This window comes from Phlebotomus papatasi, chromosome 2 (genome assembly GCF_024763615.1).
Source record: "Phlebotomus papatasi isolate M1 chromosome 2, Ppap_2.1, whole genome shotgun sequence".
Lineage (NCBI taxonomy): Eukaryota > Metazoa > Arthropoda > Insecta > Diptera > Psychodidae > Phlebotomus > Phlebotomus papatasi.
Genome location: NC_077223.1, coordinates 82,038,500 through 82,059,629, shown reverse-complemented (window position 1 = coordinate 82,059,629; position 21,130 = coordinate 82,038,500). Strand labels below are relative to the sequence as shown.

General features: G+C 32.8%; 1 protein-coding gene across 21 annotated transcripts in view; it reads left to right on the top strand.

The window, feature by feature from the left end:
• Window positions 1-21,130, top strand: part of LOC129804647 (prominin-like protein) — an 89,656-nt gene that overhangs the window by 22,926 nt on the left and 45,600 nt on the right. For 18 of the 21 annotated variants that reach the window (XM_055852156.1, XM_055852168.1, XM_055852164.1 and 15 more), the window contains exon 2: window positions 17,067-17,362. In XM_055852156.1, coding sequence (XP_055708131.1) covers window positions 17,116-17,362 — 247 coding nt within the window. In that variant the 5' untranslated portion in view covers window positions 17,067-17,115. Of the gene's footprint in view, window positions 1-13,055; window positions 13,179-17,066; window positions 17,363-21,130 lie in introns of those variants that run through there. The other 3 variants (XM_055852165.1, XM_055852151.1, XM_055852147.1) reach the window with 1 other exon arrangement.

Genomic DNA, 21,130 nt, shown 5'->3' with positions numbered 1-21,130 from the left:
CTTTGGAGCTTAATAGCTCCTAAACTAAAAAAGATATCGACTTGCGGTTTTCGGCAAAGGTTAAATATCGTATGAAAATTGCAACATGGTGCATTGACCCCCCACCCCCCACCCCTCCTTCCGCCATTTTGAAGACCCCCCTTTTTTGTTTTCTCAATAGCTCCGGCCCTATGGCATCGAGCAGGCTCAAATTTTAGTATGTTATAGCTGGGCCTTAGAGCTTTCCATCAATACCACACTTAAGGTCCCCCGACCCCCCTGACCCGAGCTATAAGGGTCCAAAAAAATTTTCTTAAAATGGCCATAACTCCGGTTCTAATTGTCAGAATTTAAAAAAATGAGAGCTTTTTCGAAAGCTCTCGTGAAATGCCACTTCCTCTTCTAACATCGCAAGTTCATAAAACCACCTCTAGGGGCGCTATTATTAAAAAGAAAATTTTTAAATCTTAAAAGTTAAATAACTCAAAAATTCCTTATGCAATCGGGCTGAAATTTTAGTATGTTGTAGCCGTTGATTATACCTATCAAACAAAAAAAACCTTAAGTCGATCCATAACCCCTGACCCGAGCTATAAGGGGTCAAAGTTCGAACATTGACCGGCCTCTATCTCCGGTTCTAATTAACATATCGACATAAATTTTACCTTTTTGGTTTCGTCTCGATGAGCACTTTCAGATGGAAGTTCAAAAAGTCACTACAGGTGGCGCTGTGATAGCGTCAAAATTCATCGAAATTCAAAGTCACTTTTCTCAAAAACGGCATTGTGCAAGTTAATGAAATTTTAGTATGTTGTAGTCCAGTCTAGGACGTTTCCAAAATGGTGCGTATGTGCGCTGTGGTTTCAATAGAACCGGAGATATGAGGGGTCAAAGTTCACAAAATTTAAAAAAATCATATCTCCGGTTCTATGTGACCGATTTTGATGAATGAGGGCTTAAACGAAAGATCTCACCAAATACTACAACTTTCTAGAACATTTGAACTTCGTGGGACCAACACCAGGGGCGCCACAGTCAAAAAACGAATTTCAATATCACATAACCTCAATTATCTCGACTGTCGCTGAACCGATTTTGATGATTGCTTCGACATAATTGTAGAGAACATTTGTCTCTACATTTCGTCCATACATCATTTTCCGGTCAGACTACGCTATCACTCCGATTTTGCCGTTTAAGTGTGAAAAAATTGATTTTTCCCATAATAACGCTTTGAAATCACTCAGATGCCAATTTGACTGCCTCTACTCCACCAAGACACTTAAAATATGGTTTTAAATGGAAAGTCCCGCAAAATACAACAATTCTTTGAAATAGTTGAAGCTCAACAAATGACTACTTGGGGCACTCTGGATGAAAAAACGAGTTAAGAAACAAAAAACCTCGCTTATCTTGGCTTCTGAGTAATCGATGAGATCATGTTCTATGGGAAAATTACAGAGAACATTCTGGTCTACATTTCACCCATATAACACTTTTCTGTCAGTTCATCCAAATCCTTGATATTTTGGTTTAAATACAAAATTTGTATAATTTCACGAATTTTATTCAAGATAACTGAATGGCGTCTCCCTACTTCAGCTCTAAATCGAATTTTTATGCATTTCGAGTTAGCTCACGTTAAGAATCTCACCTACATAAGCCGGTTAGGATTATCTGTCCTTTTTATTTGAGTTTCAGTATAGAAATTGATTTCTTGACAATCGTACTTATTTTTCTTAATTTTTAACCAATTTAAAATCCATTGTACCACTTTTAAACAGCGCCCAATCTTTTTCTTATGTCTGAAAACATAAGAAAACATTAGGACATTTTTTGTTACTTTTTAGATCAATTGAAAAAGTGAGGAAAAAAAAGAAAATAAAATGTTTGGAACGTCCTATGTCCTCAAGAAATTTCCTTTGTGCTTAATAAGTAGATGTTAAAGATCAAATTGACGCTTGATTCTAATCAAGGTGGCCCCCTGAAGAATTCCACTTGATAGAGTTTCCATAGAGTTACATTTTCAGTGCGCTCTAGACAATTTCCAATGAATTTTGCTCTAAGCTAGAGTGTTTGTATTTTTGTAGGAAGCCTCTATCACACAAATCATGCATTTATAGTGGTCCGAACGGGGGATCATATATATAATAAGTAATCCTACGTATCCTTTATGATCAGCAAAAAACAGTACTTCAATATTTTGTTAAGTTTTCTATAGATGAATTTTCAAGTTACCAACTCTAGGGTAAAATTTTGGCAATTTTTACTGACATTTCATGTTTGAGCCACCTTGCGGTGATTTTCCAAACTTGGTATGTTTACAAACATTGTAGTACAACTCATAACCTTTCCAATGAGCTATCACTAATTAATTTCTGATCACTAGAAGATGAATTATTAGCGAATATGTGAGTTGGCACATTCTTATTTCTTAAAGTTTTGAACTTACCAATTGTTTTTTTTTTAAATCTATTTCTTATCCGATCTCAATGAAATTTTGCAAAAACATTGTCTACTAAATTAGCAATATTCCACTAAAATATTGAGATAAAATTCTCAGTAGTTTGTCGTAGAGAAATTTATTCCGGGCGAATTTATGAATTTTTGGTGATTTTCACTGTACCTAAAGTGGCCTTGGAGCACCTCTAAACAACGTCCGATATTTTTCATGTCTAAGAAGCATTTAATTGTCTCATCATATAGAACATTTTTCCGCCTGGGCCAAAAAGACTTTTTTTTTTTGAAACACCCTATTGCATACTTAGTAAAAAAAAAAGTTCGAATTCATCAACCGTCAGTGTTTGGCAGCTGTCAGTCGGATATCGAAGTGCCGGATATCGGAGAGAGCTGTGTGAACCATATCATAATGCAATTTAGCTTCTAATAATGCTCAATTTTGTTTGAAAATAGGCGGAAAATCCCAATTTCTAAGCTACCCCAAATTTAAAGGTGCCACACATCCCGCAACTGCGGGATAGAGTTTCTAAATTTCGAGTTTCGATATTCTAACTCGATTTCGAAGGGATCAATTTTGGTAACCTGGAAAATTTTAGTTTTGATTTTCGATCTCGACTCTCCAACATTCGACTTTTTTTTCATTCATCTTCTTGACTTGTTCTTGCGCTGTCACGTTTCATCCGGGAAACACATCGACTTATCGAAATCGAAACCAAGTTATCGATCCCAGCTGACCTCACTCCACTTCCCACAGTCCCTATAAAGAAATAATTTGGCCATTTCTATTGCAAATGTGCGACATTTTACACTCTGTTGAGAATATTTGTTGGTATTATTTGTATGAGAAATGAAATGGAACTTCTTTTTGTTTTGGTTCTTTTCTCAAAAAACCGAGCAAAAAATATGCCAACTGAATAGGTAATTTTTAGTGGGGAAAAAGCACTAAAAGTATGAATCACTTTCGGCCTGTGGATCATAAAAATTCTCATTTGTACTTTTTTTTTGTAACTTAACACTCTTAAATCTACCGTTAAAGTGCTAATTTGAAACCTATGACGCATAAACCTGTTTCATCTTCAAGTATAATTTACAATTAATCACTATTATGGGAATTATTCTCACAATCTGCAACCAAGCTGAAATTTTTGCTTTTGCCAGAGAAAAGAAACAGCTTAGCAATTGTCAGTTTGATAAATTCACCCTTTTCGTGTGGAAAAAATATGCATAACATGGAGGAACAATACAAGAGGTTTTTGAAAAATATAGTATTTTTTTTCATTGCATGAGGGAACTCTTATGCTTCTGAGACACGTGATGCTTGGAGAAAATGTGAGACAAGATATAATAAGATTATGTGATGTTATTTTTTTTTATTTTTCAAATTTTACACTACCTATTTTTCTCTCTTCCATAAAATCTTCCCAGATTAATTCACATTGCTCCATATTCCTTTCACGCAAGCACATTGTGTGCCAAATAGTCTGTTTATTGTGGTATTGGATTTATGTGGTGGTTCTTTTATGGATTGTATGCTTTTGCAATAGCTTCGGGAAGCACCGATTAATTGGATTGGCGATTCTGAAGTTCTCTCACCTACATTTTGCCCTGAAGTACTCTCGATTTTCCATTAAATCTGTGTTGATTTTATGACACAATTTTTCATCTTGAAAAAAATGAATAAATAAATAAACGATGCGAACGGAAGTTGACTAATAAATGGCTGTGTACTTTACAATTTTTACCCAAAGTGTGGTATCCTATTGATAGATTGGCCTCAATTCGTTGGTGACTAGAAAGAAGGTTTGTAATCCAAATAAAGCCTTTTTATAGAAACGTGAAGTTAGGTATAATGCCCATCGCACAATAATTTTTGTTTGTAAATATGTTTCCGAAATTTCCTGTAAGAGTGAGCGAGATGACTAGATCTATGTTTCATTCACTCTCATTGAAATGTCAAAAACATGTTTACGAAACAAAAATTATTATGCGTTGGGCATAATACCCAACGCATAATAATTTTTGTTTTGTAAACATGTTTTTAAAATTCTTGGTAGAGTGAGTGAGATGACTAGGATTAGATCTCTTTCACTCTCGCTGAAATGTCAAAAAAAAATTTGAAAAACAAAATATTTAGTGCGTTTGGTATAATCCTGCGTTGTTATGTTCTATATCCGTAAATATCTTGACGGTATTAATTTTACAAAAAAAAAAAAAAAAAAAATCATTACTTTTTTTTTATAAAAATAGGCAATTGCAAAAATGGGTTTGTAAGAAATTTTGGGCGGTCATACTGTGATTTTCATTGTAAATTTGCGTAAATGTGTAATTTTTGTGTACTGTTACACATTTATGTAATATCTGCACCTTTTATTAAATATTTATGTTATTTTACATAAATTGTGTAATAGTTGTTGTAAAAGATATACACAACTTTGGAATAATCAAGATTCAAACAGTTTCCAAAGATTTTCCGAGTTCACAAGGATTCCTAAAGTTATCTGCATTTACGAAGGTTTCCCAGTTTCGTAAGGGATCCGCGTGTTCTCAAGAGTTCTTAGCATTTCCATGGAGATCTCAGTGGCGCAATAGGCAAGACCGTTGGCTCTTGGGTGGATCGATCCCTGGCTTGACTCACAGTGTTGTGAGTTCGAGTCCCGCCCGGTGCAAAGATCTGAATGTCTGATTTAAACTATTTTCACATTAACGTAATATAACACATTAACCTTCGCCCAACAAATCCGGGAGCATGCAAGAAGCATCCACACTATGGGAAGGCGCTCCTGGGTCCTGGATGGACTTACCAGATTCTTCCAATACGAGAACTGACATTGTTTAAAAATGTTTACCTTGTAATACAATGAAGCTATTTACACCGCCGCATTAGATTGGGATTGAACTATTCCAAAACCGGATTTAGGATAATTAAGTCTTAATAAGGCCGCAATCTAAACGATTTAATTGAGGTCATTTAACCAATTTTGGGAAAATTCAATCTCAATCCAATGCGGCGCGGCGGTGTAAATGGCATCAATGTCTCTATACGATTAATAATAATAGCATTTCCATGAGTTATCGGGGTTTCCTAAAAATTTCCTAGATTTCCTGCCAGTTCCTGAAACGGTTTCGGGTTATAGGGGCTCTTGTGAGCTTCTAAACTTTTTGAATTTAGGAATTTTCGAGAATTTCCGCATTACTAGGGGTTCCCGAGAGTAGTTCCTAAAAATTTTCAGGACTACCGATGAATATTGAAAATTTCTGATAAAAAAATAATTCCATCGTTTTCAAAAGTATGGATCATATTTTTGTTCCTTTGAAAGGTTTATTTTATATCTCTTAAAGTGTTGTATGCTTATTTATCGCATTTAATCCCGGTTCCTTGGCTTAGGGACAAAGTACATAAGGTCAATTAATTATGAATGTCCTACGGTTACGGACTATGTCTATCACTCGTGAATAAAATCCCGTGATACTTGAACTTCTCCATATGTTTCAATGGGACTCCACTAACAATTATAGTGCATTGTACAGGCTGTCGGGAGATTACAATTACCTCCGACTTAACCACGTTCACTTTCATACATATTTCAGCACAAGCATTGACAAATTGGTCAAGTGTGCGCTGCAGCTCATCTTTGGAAGATCCAAAAAGATCCTTTTTGAATCTTCCCTAAGATTCCCTAAAAAGCTCTAAACTTTAAATCTGATAATAAAATTGATTAGATTTTTTAATTATTTTATCCTGTCCTAAACTTTTAATAAGCTTTGTTTAATTTAGGACTGGTTGTCTGTCATAGTTGGTGTGGGGGTGGCTTTGACTATGTTCGGCGTCGCGTCGTTTTGATTCTTCTCTGATCGTCTTTGTGGATAGTCTTATGTACGGTCTTTCGAGTCGTAGGAAAATTCGTTCTTCCTGTTTTTCTTGTCCTGAAAGGATAAACAACCCTGACGCAACCGGAGGAAGTTTTCATCTTCCTATTTCCAATACCATTTCTCACGTCAGTACTTATACAATTACAGAAGGCCTTGAAGTCATCGGGGTGTTATCTTTATTGTTATAAATTTTTAGTCCTGGAATCCTGATATCAGATTGAATCCTCTAAAAAAGAAAATTTGAATATAAATTCAAATTTTATTTATTTATTTGTTCACGAAGCTTCGGAATGTCTTAGTTTGAAATTACGTGTCAGCATTCCTCAGATAAATTTTCACAACAAATAATAAACCATAAAAGAATATATTTTTGTATTTTATTTTTAGATACAATTTTTTTCTTAACGCAGTGGTTCTTCTGTTTCGGTTTTAATCACCATTTTTCCGATTAATCGAATTTCATTTACTTAAGAAGCAAAATTTGCAAACATTAAACATATCAATATCAACCGTTTTTTGTGCTAAATTGATATGATCAGCTATAAATATTATGTAAAGTGATAATGAAATTAATATTGCGATAAATTTGCAATTTAATAATGTGTTTATGTATTCAGAGGTTTCAAATGAACGAACAGAAAAAAAATGTGCTGCGATTGTGAAAAGAAGATACTTGGCGAAATGGAGATAAAAAAGTCTTATAAGAAATTGAGAGTCTGTGCCAAGTTGTGTAAATATTTACAGGAAAATGATCAATGAATGAAAAGTATGGCACATAAATTCTTAACTTGTTAGTGCTTCTGTGCAGTCGATGGACATAACAAAAGATTAAAAAAAAATTGTTTGTATGTCTAACAAGGGCCTTTATTTTCGGTTAGGATGAAAAAGTTTTTACCAGCACGGCCGGAAACGCAATCTTCAATAGACGAAGTTTCGTAATTGTGAGATAAATTGGCATTGAGCAAAAGTCGGCTACAATTCCGGATAAATATTTATTTAGAAGAATATGGACAAGACACTGAAAACTACCATACAGAAGTAAAGTTTTGCATTTTTGTGTACGATGGCGGTAAATTAAATTTGTAGGAAAGTTGGCATCCGGACATTGTTTAATTTTCTTATCATGTCCTCAACACTGAGATTGTCTTTTTCAAGTGCTTATTTATCTATTCGCGCAGCCATTCTGTCGTCAGTCACTCATTTTTTTGGTCTTTGCGATGAGAAAAATGTTATCTAGAATGACGATAGTTTTGTAGAGGAAACCAGAAATTACATTCTTTTTATTAGGATTTTTATCTAATATAAACTCGTAAAAAATGTACTGAGATTTATTTAAATAATTTCAATTGCAATTGTTTTTTAAATTATCCAATGTGAGACTAAATTGTGTTACTTATTTCTAAACTAAGTGGACTTTCATGAGAAAATTAGTCTTTGCGCAATTCTTATCCACATGAAATTTTTATGATAGAGTAGGGTGGAGACTAAGCTTATGGCCACAAAAGGCATAAGTTTGCTACGGATTTGATAGTTTTATTTCAAATGAAATAATATAATATTATACAAAAAGTCCCTTTTTGTATATTCAGTTTGATTTTTCATAACTTTCTGTAAACAACCGATTATAAAGTTTAGTTATTATGTCTATGCTAAATTCACCACTTATGGCCACTTTGAATTAACGTATCATTTACAGCTAGTAATCAAGATAATTTTCATCTTCAGTGGTTCTATTATAGGGGTGGCAAAGTGTCCGAGTCTTTGCGAAGTGCTCAAAGTCGCCACTTAGATGCTATACGTTAAACTTACATTCACATCATTTACTGTTTACCGGTTCTCAATCGATTTAAACTGACTTATAAATCTCTGAAGAGATACGACAAAATAGTTTGAAGAGTAATAGAATTGATTTTATCGAATGGAAATTACTTACCGGTTCATTAACGGTTCGCAACCTATTTCAACTGATTTATAAATCGTTCAAAACATTGTTTAAAATACATGTGTTATCGGTTATGAACCGGTTCAGTTTTATCAGGAAGTCCAAGACCTTTCTAAAGAGCTCACACATATTTCCATTCGGATAAGAAATACGCGTTCTAGAGCATTTTAAGTCTTTGATCTTAAAAAAACGTTATTAGGGATTATTTAATGGTATTTACGTATAAGAACGAAATGCCAGCCTGGGTAATCTCTAAAATTACTTAAACTAATTCATTAATCATTAATCTGATATATGTATAATATTTTGCAATCAAATTTTAAGAAATGTACGAGATGGCCATAAGAACACTGGCCATAACCTATGTCACCACCCTAGTTAGTTTATTCTCTTGTTAGGTCAGCAATAAAGTTTTATTTTTTCCGTGATGTTTTTCTTTCCTGCAAAAAAGTGAAGGGCAAAATATCATGTAGACTTTTTTGATACCTTTCAATTTAAGACATACTTATTTTTATGTTATCTCTATTGATTTGGTGGCATGTACCTTTCCATTTGGGTATCTGATTTTAAGTTCAAAGCATCTTCAATGTATCGAACAACTCGTTTCAGTTTTATTTCAATGGCAAAGACAGATGGTAAAAAACGACTTTTATTGGACAATCATCGATGATGAAATTATCTTTTATGATATCATGCTATTTTTTTGTATGTCAATGCTGAGATTTTTTTGCGAGTCTTGCATAAATCGCTATTTTACTTGCATCCCGTCAATATGGCGTTTCAATTAACTTTGGTTTTGTTTGCTGTGAACTTCAGTGTTGAACTATGCACAAAGAGTCATTTCGCTTAATAATGGAAACTAATATTTTAGGACAAAGGGAAGGGGAGATAGAGAAAGAGAATTTGCATAATATACTTTTACACGAAATTGCTGAAATTCTTTTCAGAATATTTCATAAAATGTTGGTAGACAAAACACGAAAGGTTGGTTTTGTCTAGGCAAATATTCTCTGTAAAAATGGCATTGAACTAGATGTTAATTTTTTATCCATTTTAATAAGTTGGAAAATACTCCATTTAATTTGTGTGTATTTGTGGGATATAAAAATTGTCAAGGGGTATCGAGATTTTGAAAAATATTTTCAAAATATTTAACATATTTACAAGACATTTGCAATATTCACAATATATTCAAGAATATACGGAATATTAACTAAGTAAAATATTCGCAATATTCAAAAAATATTCACAAAATCTTAGCAATAATCATAAAATTTTCACGAAGTAATTGTTAAAGTTTCACGTGATTTTCCTGAATAATTCAATGTTCATACTACTTAATTTTTTTGGTGAGGAACTCAGTTATTATGACAAATATTGCCTATACGTAGAAAAAACTGCTAAAATCTAATAAAAAAAGCAATTATTGCAATTATTTTCCACGTGCAGTAAAATTTGTAAAACATAAAATAAGTTGTTAATATTTTGCGCTGTTAATGTCCAAAAACATTTACTTATTTATTCATGAGGAAGTTGCTCTATGAATAATTTCGTAAAAAAAATTGTTGCATGCAGAAATGTATTGAATTTCACTCTTTTTGTTGAACATTGCTGTTACTTGTCACCCTAAATTTGATACACGTGGGATGAATGGTGGCCGCGAAGGTGGAACAATCCATGCTTCAAAAAAAAAAGAATTGAATTTCTCTCTATGTTCATTTGCATCAGATGACGAGTCGCATTACATGATGGCATAAAATAAATAAGGAGGCAGCGTAAATGCAAAAATATGAATGAATGAGGGTATGTTATTGAGAAACAGCTGGTGAGAGAAAGAGGAATTGGGACTGAAGAGAGAGAAAAAGAAGGTCGAGGTGGAATTGAAATTTTCTTTTATAATATCAAAGAAAAGCTGCGCGTGTTTTATGTACAAAATGAAATAAAAGTTGCGGTGTAAAGTGCGTGAAAATTTCACATTCACATTTAAATTATTTACATACGCGAAATGCGGGTCTAGTTCATGGGAAGGAGGAAAATGTTGAGGTATATAAAATAATGATAATGAATTGTTTTTCTTTTTTTTTTTGGTTGTCGATTTGAGGAAGAAAACGCTATTTCATCATAATATTCTTTGTTTTAATTTAACACGAAAATGTTCTGGTTTCTTTTGTTTGGATATTATTTCGTGCTCATGAAATGTAACATTACTGCTTATTAATCATATTTAATAATGTCGTATTTGCGTTGTTTTAGCGCCATTTTACACGTGCACATTTATCTTGTTTGATTGTACAAGAATGATTATTTTGCTAACAAAGAAGTTCAATTTATTTAATTGAGAAATTTTCAAGTGTCACTTTCATTCATAGAAAATTTGCTGAAAGTTAATAATCATCGTTGATGATTCAGTGAAGGTTTTCTATTTGAAATTCTTCATGCGCAAATTTTAAGACTGAATTAATTGGTAAATCGTGAGTTTTCCAAAGTATATGCTATAAAATTTTAATTTTAGATAAGAACTCGTTTAAATCAATCCCATGTATAGATTGTAAGCGTATACTGAGATTGTTAGAATCATAATAGTTCATATAAATTCAGAATGGGTGTAAATCTTTTATTATCACAACTATTGCGATGCTATAGTTCAAGCAACAATTTTTTATCGAGCTTTTACTTACAGAGTAGGTAAGGTTTTTGATAAAGTCTATTCCGAAAACGAGCAGTTGCAAAACATATTTGACCGACCAGTTGATCGTAGGTTACTGATAATCCGATTTGGAACGAAATACACAGGGTAACTGTAGCAAATTTCGGCCAGCTTGCAATTTCGGCCACTTGTTTTGTTCTTCAAATTTCTATGAATTTTTAGCTTTTGATGAAGTGATAAAGATTTTGGAAAAATTCCGGAAGGGCCAGCAACTTTAAGTTTTTTATGTTGTTAATTGTTACAGGCACTAGTTCATTTTCCCTGGAATATTACAGTATGAACAAGGGAATTTCATTCTTTATGCATTATGACTATTGGAGTCATACTTTATAAAATTTAATATCTTAAAGGTCTTTTTTCTTTATTTTTAAAAATAAATTAATTTGATTGTTGATGTTTTTGACAACTTTTTTTAATCGTGAGGTTTTATAAAATCATTTGAGCCATTTTCAGGATTATATTGTATTTCCTTGAAACATTTTTTATGAAAAATATCACTTTATTTTTTTTGTGTGCATACATCTATGAAATTTTTGGTGAAAGAGAATTTTGTAAATGAGTTTTATTATAGTTATATTCATGTTATAGAATTTCTGTAAGTTATCTATTATAAATAAGATATAATTTAACGATTTTTTTTATTAGATTGAGAGATTGAAATAAAGCTCTTATTGAAATAAAATAAGTAGAGATGTATTCCGAACCCTTTGATCATTCATCAAAAATTTATTGTATTTTCTACAATTTCTGTATTTGAAAGTTTCCTTTATTAAATGTATTAAAAGATATTTGAAATTTGCAATGCTCCACAGATATTATAATTTTTGCTAACCTGAATTTCGTCTTGAACGGGCTATGTGCTATAACCAAGTGAGGTTTTTGTTTACCGGTATAATTCGTGCGAGCAACGCATACCCGACTATGTAAAGTTGCTACTAAAGGACATGCTCCATCCATTCTGCCTGACGAAAACTCTAATACCGTAAGTGCACGGAGAGAAATCCGAAAAAGTTAAAATAATATTCCGGAAATGCTAATTTTACCCTGTAATATTGTCTCAAGTTTGAAATGTTAATATTTTTAATGCAAATTGATTTTTTTTATTCCGTATTCTTAAGGAGTGTTGCTAGGAACCTTGTAGAAAGTTTATCGTCTTTATTTACTCTAAAATCATTCTTAATACATTTTAAATTAATAAAAATGTAGACATAACTTTGGTGGCCTATTTCGGCCACCTTCATTCTCGTAGATCCTTGCCTTTCAGGAATTCTCCCAAAGCCTTTTTCACGTCATCTTGTTTGTCGAAGATACTTTTTTTGTTATTTTTTGCATTATATAATCTCTAGAGTATGTAAAAACTAAAAATTCAAGGAAATTTGAAGAGCAAAAGAAGTGGACAGAATTGCAAGCTGGCCGGATTTTAGCACACTTACCCTACTAGACTATTAAAATGTTTTGAGAATTTTGGCTTAATTATAGTTTCTGGAAGTATTCCAGTTCTTTATAATTCTTTGTATTTGCAACATTATTGTAGAATTTATTTTTCAGATCTTCTAGATGTAACTTTAGGATTCATCATTCGGAAATAGTAGCACATAAAGCCATCTTGTAAATTTTACAACTTAGATGTTCGAATTTCGTTATTGTGTGTTATCTCAAAAGTAACTCAGCGTACTATCCAGGCAAATGGATTCTAATATCCAGAAATTTTGAATTATACAAGAGAACAGGTATTTTCTGAAGGACCGTCGGCCGATCATATTTTCACTTCCAATTACAAAATTTTTAATGGTGGTGGTTATAGGCTCTTGCTTTGGGGCTTTAAATTGTTCCAAAACCGTGCCTGAGGCTGAAAAATTTCTCAAGCAGTTTCCGAGATAAATCCGTCACTTATTCGGAGTTGTAAATTGAATCATACATAAGCTAAAACAATCTATTCACTAGCTTTTACCGTGGGATAATTTATTGAGTCATAGCATATTAATTCACACGAATATGATAAGGTGAATTCATACGATAGCAAAAGCGATAAGAATTCAAGACATTATCAAAGTGAGAATGTCTAATAATGGATACTAATCTCACGGAGCTTTGTTTATTCTACTGGAAACCATCGTCAGTATAACTTCATCACTCGTTTCTGTGTAGTGTTTTCGTTCCTCAAGAACGCAATTCTCACAAAAGAAAATTGGTTTAAGATAGGAGAGGGAAAAGTGCAGTGTGAGTTTGAAGCAATTAGAATTACATATTTATGGTTTCGAAAATAAAGCACAAAGGTTGAATATGTTACATAAAAAAAGCAGTGAAAAAAAAATCTTGCTTTTTTTTCAATCTCACCTCTCATTTTAATTGCTAAATAACTATGAGTGTTGTTTTTTCTCCATAAAATTCAAGAATAACACTGAAAAAAAAATCTTGATTCACTGCTAATTGCCACAGCTGTTTGTAGTTGTTGCATTTTGAGTTCATTGATTTTTTTTAATTCTCAACTCCTCCAGCGTGTGTGTGTGGCATTTGAGCCCTATGGAGCTTCTCTGGGTGGGATAAATTGAAGAAAAAAATGTAGGGGACCCGCATTTAATTGTGAGTATGTCATTGAACCGACCGGCGACATCATGTAAATAGCCTCTGGGGCTGCGTTTGAGCTCAATGTACTGTTGCTGACTTAGTGAGTGTCTTCCCAACACTCGCGGAAATTATTATAAAACTTGCTCTATTCGTTGGATTTTGATAATTATACTCGTGTTCGTGACTACTATTCCGCGGAATACTTGAAGAATATAATGGGCTGCGCACAAGTAATTTTACTTTTAAATATATTAGCGATTGACTAATCTATCATTTTGTACTGCACTACTGCACCATGTTTTGAAGCATTTTGGGAAAAAAGGCCATGAGAAATGAATATGGCTGCTATATTGTAAGGATTTTAAGTAAATAGTCAAAAATAGCGAAATGTTCTTGGAAAAGGGATTTATGATTATTTTTAATTTTTTTTATTGATCTAAATTTAATTTCTCATGGCTCCGGCACACCATTTATTAGTTCAGAAAAGTTTCATAAAGTACGGAATTCGCATCGCTTCTCGAATCCATTGCATATGTCTATCTCACTCTTTCGCACTCTTCTTCTTACTTTAAACGTCACGAGAAATTCAATTTAGCTCAATCTATGCAGTGTAAACAAAATTTATATGAAATTAGATTACCAATGTTAAACATCAAACATCTCTGCAAAATGTGCAAAATTTATTTTTCAATTATTTTACTGAAAATTTGATTCATTGCATATCCTTTAGATGACCTAATTTTTTTTTTAAATTCATATTTCTCAAGAACGCAGTATTTGATCTCTTTACAAGGAATTATATGCAAATATACTTGACTTTTTTTTTGTTTTAAAAGATTAACGGTGCTATTTCAATGAAAAAGTAGAAGTTAATATCTTTCTCTTGAACATTTTTTTAGTACATGATTGTTCTAATGTGCGTATGTGTAATCGAATTTTTTTTGTGTTGGTTCCTGTCCCAACTGTTTTTTCTCAGTACCTCAGTACATTTCAGTAGTACCATAACACATTCAGACAATTTACTAGAAATACTGGAGATAGTACAATCATATCTTGGAATAGATTAATAGATGAATATTGTTGAAAAGAAAAAAACTCTCTTAAATGTGCGCAGGGGAATGCTATTTAATACGCATTTTAACGTTCACTGAATTTAAATTCCATATACGTAAAAATATTCCAATAAACCATTTGTTTTTGTAGTGTAACTATCTGAGAAAAGAATTTGTCACACAGAAGTCAATTCAAGAAAGAGAATGAAGGAAATTATCAACAAAATCGAAGCGTTGTCAAACTTTCCATGCGTAAATCTTATCACAAATTTTGCATAATTTTTCGGTATGCCATAAAGGAGCAAGGAAATGTATTTTTATAGCTCGACAGAGGTCGAGCTAGTTTTTGCACTAATTGAAGTGTTTTCACTCGCAAATTTAAATTATTGGAGCTACATTCAAATTCCTCAAATATAAAGGACGAGGGTTGAATTCGAAATGTAAATTTTGAGGTCTGAATTAAAAACATTTTCTCTGGTGATATCTCAATATTATTGTATTATTATGAATTCTAATTAACTTACCAAAAAATTATTATGATAAATCCTCTAAACTTATTTACCTTAATTTATGTGCATTTCACAAAAATCCCATCAAGTTTTTGAAAATATTGTTCACATTTTGCAAAAGAATTTGTCCACAGTTTATCAAGAAATGTAGGGGAATGTAGGCATGGTTCGCACAGAGTGAACCTTCAGACAACGCAAATTTTATTTTTGTCTACAAAGAGCTAGTTTGTCATTTCTTGGGCATAAAATAGTTATTAAGGTCATGAGACGAGATAAAAAATGGTAAGTCAGCTCTTTGCAAACAAAGAGAAAATTCACATCGTTTGTAGCTTCACTCTGTGCGAACCATGCCTACATTCCCCTAACCTTCCTCAAATGTTTACATTTGAGGAACTTTATCATATAAGTGTCCTATTGAATCCTATTGAATCCATTAAGTGTCCTATTGATCATATAAGTGTATCTTTGATGTTTTAAGATGGTACAAAGATAGTACGCTGGTTCTATGCCTTTTTAAGCCCCGCCCATTTGCTTTCAGTGTTTCTATTCTAGTTTATTTTATGCACTGCCCTTTAAGATTTTTAGATGTATTGGATAAAGAATACAAATCCATTTGAAAAAAAAAAATATATATTTACACTATTGAAACTTTTAGGGGCGTGGTCTATATTTTAGTAGCCGGAATCCTTCGGGTAATGCCAAAAACTGCAAAGGTTGTAATATTTTCCTTGAATGCTATTGTAGGATTTCTTTATTTGACACTGAATATGCAGATATTTAAGCAATACTTGACCATAGTTTCTAAAAGGGGCGTGGCTAATTTTTTTAATACTCTTTAATTATACGAATTTATTCTGAATCTGTTCTAACGTGTAACAATAACAAATTCCTAATCAATTGGTTGGTTTTTGAACCAATTTGTATGGTTCATTAAGGGGGCGTGGCCTATTTTTTTCTTCTGTTCATCAGCTATGCCGTTTTATTTATTTTTTGTGATATGATTTATAACATGTCTGAGTTGGATTTATCCTGTAACAGAATGTTAGTCAACTGTTAGTTTTTTTTATTCATTTTTAATTTTGGAATTTTAATTAAAAACTTGTTTTTTATGCCAAAAAATCATCTACCAAAAATGGAAGGAAACGTATTGCATTCTTTTGATTATTTTTTATTTTCCGCGGCATCACCATTTGGGCTTACTGTGAACTTTTGCGCACATCATGAAAAATGAGTGTTTTTTTTTTTTTAATTCGAAAAGCATATACCACATACTGACATTCTGTCTCGAAAAGTTCAGTCATCTGTGAGCTGTGTCGCATTTTTTATTCGTATGAAAATCAATACTCTGTTGGGAAATTTTATATGAAGTGGAAAAATGTTGAACAAGAACCTTTGTGGCCTATATTTTGGGATTTTTCTGGAGTTCTGCTTTTGGGGGATGTGTGAAAAGAACTTTGGCAAAGTTATGCTATTTGTACTACTTTCTCGCCTCTGGTGACACATTCAGGGGAGAGTTTGTAGATGTTTTGCTAGCGCCTATATTGCTTTAACACATAACTGACCCAATCACCCACTTTGATGTGGCTCTTTTGCTCCATCATTTCACTGATGTTAGGTCTTTATGATTACAGCATTGTCTCCCCTCTCACAGTTGAGGGGCATTTGAGTTTGGACAAAGCGCGATATATTCAAAGGGCAATATATATTTCCGTGGATGATGGAAGAGCAAAATGTGTTTATGTGTCCCACAGACAATAATTTGTCTGTTCTCTGGCATTCCTTTGCACATCATTTCCCTCCATGAAAGTACCCATATCTCCGGATATTTGCTGAAGAAGAAAAAAAAACAGATAAAAAGAGCCATTATATTCTGTGTGTGTTTTTTTCTGTAGTAGAAAGTAATACGCGGATTCGTTGCTGATATTCTTTCAGCTTATCCATTATTACTTTTTCTTTCAACTTGAGTTTTTTTTTTGCAGGAGAAATTTTACTCGGTGGTTGTGTTTCTGGAGCACGAAGAGGCACGCAATGATGGCGATACTCTATCAATTACCAAGACTGTTCTTTTGGGTTTCACTACCAATGGTTGTGATGGCTGGATATGCTCACGATGGTGGCCGAATTCTAGACTTCAAAGAGACTTCCTTCTCCAATTGGGAGCAAAATGTCACGTACAAGAGCTCAACGGGCTACCATGCTCGAGGAATGGCCCCAATGTATCATATTACCAATCGTGTTCTTGATTTATTCATTGGACCCGATGCAATTCCCGAAGGTAAGTTCAAGATATCTCACTGATCTATTTTTGGGTTAAGTCATAATGATGGGCTATTTGATGAATATGTGGTGATAATAAACAATTGAAAGTCCTTATTAATTCATCAATGAATCATAATGTTCCAAATTGGATAATGATTCAATGGAAGTTGAGCCTTGTTCAAAGTGATTAAAATTAAATGCTCATTATTATTCAATTGAAATATGATATTATCGCTACTTTCATTTTATGTAAATATTGCATTTCAGGTAATTATATTGCATATTTGTTGGGTGTAATATATGTTTTTACATATGGTTTAATTTTGAAATTTTACGAAAATAGATTTTTGCTTAACTGAGTCATTTTAAAAGTTAATGTAATGGGAAGAAGGACAAAAATGGTGCTATTCCAATGAAAAATTAAATGGGGAAATTTTTCTCCTGAACATTTTTTTTTAGTATTTGTTCGTTCTTATGTGTCTTATTTGGTGTTTTTAGAACAGGAACCATGATAAATGAAAAGGAGACATCTTTCTCCTGAACATTTTTTTAGTACATGATCTACTTTTTTGTATTAATTCAAGTCACAGCTGTTAAATGGTTTTAGAACACGACGAGGACTGAAGAAAACAGTCGAGACAGAAACCAACGCATAGAAAAGGCGATAATGCAGAAGCACTTGAGAAGAAGTCTGTTCTAAAAAAATGTTCAGGAGAATGTTTTCCCCTTTCATTATCCATTGGAATAGTACAATTATCCAATAAAAAATATCAAGGGGAAATCTTAAAGAAATATCACGGAATTTTCCGTGCCTTCTCATCGGAAATTCGGCACTTAATTGTAATGAAGTCCTGAAAGAAACCTATAAGGAAGCTGAACTGGAAAGTCACGTTACCTTGCAGAGAATTTTCCAGTCCTCTTGATAAGTCTTGATTTTGTCCTCTCATTGTTATCTACAAGAAATATAAGGTCCCTGTAATAGAAGGTTACGTAGCTATCGTCGTCTTATGAACTCTGCTTGGAAACAATTTTCGTCAAAAATTGCCTTTTATGAAAATTTTGGAGGCTGCAAAAAAAATCTACCTAGTTTTTTTTACAAAATTCCCTAGGAAGACTTTAAAAAAAAATTGACTCATTCCTCGGGAGAAAATTTGTTTTCTCGTACCTGATGAATCCTTTAGGAAGTCCGCAATGCGAAGCTACAATGAAGTATTAAGCAAAGTACCTGTATGAAATTTCCATTTTTGAGGGAAAATTTCACATTTATTTCCCCGGGTAATATTGTGTAATATTTTTAAAATAGTGTGAGTTTTTTTCAATGATATAGCAGGGGAGGGTCGTTGAATTTATCCGATTTTCCGAAGAAATTTTCCTGTGAGATCTCCAAAATATTACTGGAAAACGGGGCTATTTTTGCAAGGGATATTCCCAGGGCAGATTGATGAAATTCTTCCCGCTTTTTAAAGAAATTTTCATATAGATTTTCACGAGAAATTTCGAAAAGATTAGCGGAAAACTGGGCTATTTTTCCAAAGGATATTCCCAGTAGAAGTCGATAATTCTAATTTTTTGGGGAAATTTCCTATAGATTTCCTAGAAAAATCTGGTTCAAACATCTGAAAAACTGGGGGATTGTTCCACGGATATACCGGGGAAAGCTTGATGAATTATCCCCACATTTAATTCAACATTTTCTAATTTTTCGTGAAATTTTGGAAAAATGGGGGATCTTGAAAGTGTCTTTAGATTTCTCTGGGAATTTCATAGTATATTTATTTTATTTTTTTATTGTTTTTTATTTTCTATTTATTTTCTTTCCATTATTTTTTATTATCTAAATTTCTATTTTAATTTACATTTTTTCCTATTTCTAATTTGGGTCTAATTGAAAATTGATTTTGTTTTTAAATGAAAATAAAAGTTATACGGATTTCCCGGTAGAATCGTTGGCAAAAGTTTTCTAAGGTTATTCTTTAGAAAATCTCAAAGAATCGCCACATAAATATCTTAGCATCAAATTTGTTTTATATTTTTTTTTCATTTTCTTTTCTTTGATACTCTTTATCATTTTGCTTTATTTTTTTTTATTCTTTTTTATTCTTTTTTCTTTTATTTATTTACTTCTTTTATGTTACTGTTTATTGTTTTTTTTTATTTTAAATCTCATTTTCTCTCCTAATTTGATTCCCTTAATGTGATGAGATCCTCTTATTATGGTTACGTGTGTCTGCTTGAAGTATCATATCCATATGAGAATTCGATGTTTCTTGCAAACTTTTCCTAAAGAAATTTATATCGACTGAAGTATATCTTTAATTGAAAAAAAATCCTGAGGAAATCCTCGGGAAAAACCATTAAATTTTTATAATTAATCTGTAAATTTCAAATCCCTCAAAACCAGAAATCTGTTTAATTCTTAAAGTCTGAGGAACATATTGAAAAGACTTCTCTGTAAATTTCATGATGACTCGAAGCCAATTGATATAGAGGCAGGTGTTTTATATTTTCCTGTGCACACTCATCATCGTCTCATTCTTTATGATTATTGCCTCTTGGGTTGCAACTGTAAACTGTTTCACTAGTGAAAATTAAAACGGAAAAAGACACATCATCTTGATAAAACTGTGTCAATATAACGGGGAGAAATTACTCCTTATGTCATAATTTCTTTTAATGATGATCCATTGTCGCACGGAGCAAAAGTCAGCAATTTTCTTTTTTTGTTTTTAACAACTTCCACCACTTTAACACCTAAACTTCTCTGTAGTTCGATGTCCGCAAAACTCATGCCAAATTGGCAACTAAGTAGTAATTTACCTTGACAACATTCATTACACCTGAACTTGACTCATCCCAATTTAAATTGTTTGTTGCTTCCGCAAGAAAAAAAAAGAAGAAACATTTGAGAGTGAATTCTGAAAGGTACTTTAATAAACCGTTTTGCGAAGAAAATGCAAGTTGTCATTGTTTGCCACAATTTAAATTCACTATCATTTCACGGTACTACTGGGGACAATGAGGAATGAGGAAGAAACTATGTAAGAGATGCGAAAATCTTCGGTCCGTTAAAAATCTATTAGCGGATTACTGTAAACACGTAGAACCTGTCGCGGTGGCTGCAGTCTAGTCTTCCTTTATTAACACCACCGGTTCTTTATATTCATTTTTATTGAGAGTTGTGTGTCTTACTTTATCCGTTGCGATCCGCGAGAAAAGTTTGCTCGATGTGATTGGTCTGATTGGTAATGCCGTGATGTTATTTCTTCACAACCACAGCACACAGAGATAGGCTATTTCCATGGATGATATGGTGGCATCAAAGGATGCCAAAAGGGAATATGCCCACCGGGTTTGACAGTCAGCAAGTCTGAGGCTTAGAAACTTATGTCGATTTTGATAGAAATGTCATAATTCCATGATTGAAGAAGTCATCATCCCTACTGGTGAAAAACTTTACTAGCTTATTTTAACAAGCCTCTGTGGGACAGTTTTGTACGCTGAGAAAAAACGGGTGCGATTAACTTATTTCCTCATAACTTTAACACTTTATGTGTAAAAATACATCAACATTTTTTAATGTTAATTTTACACCTTTTGAGGGTAAAATCAACATGACAAAAGAGTAACTTTAACCCATAATACTCCTACAAAGGGTGATATTTACATCGATTTTGGATCAATACTGCAGGGTAAAAGAAACATTTACGGAATGTTATTTTATCTTTTTCGGATTTCTCTCTCTCAGTGTAGCATCAAGAAAATTTTGCAAATGCTTGAAGAGGTG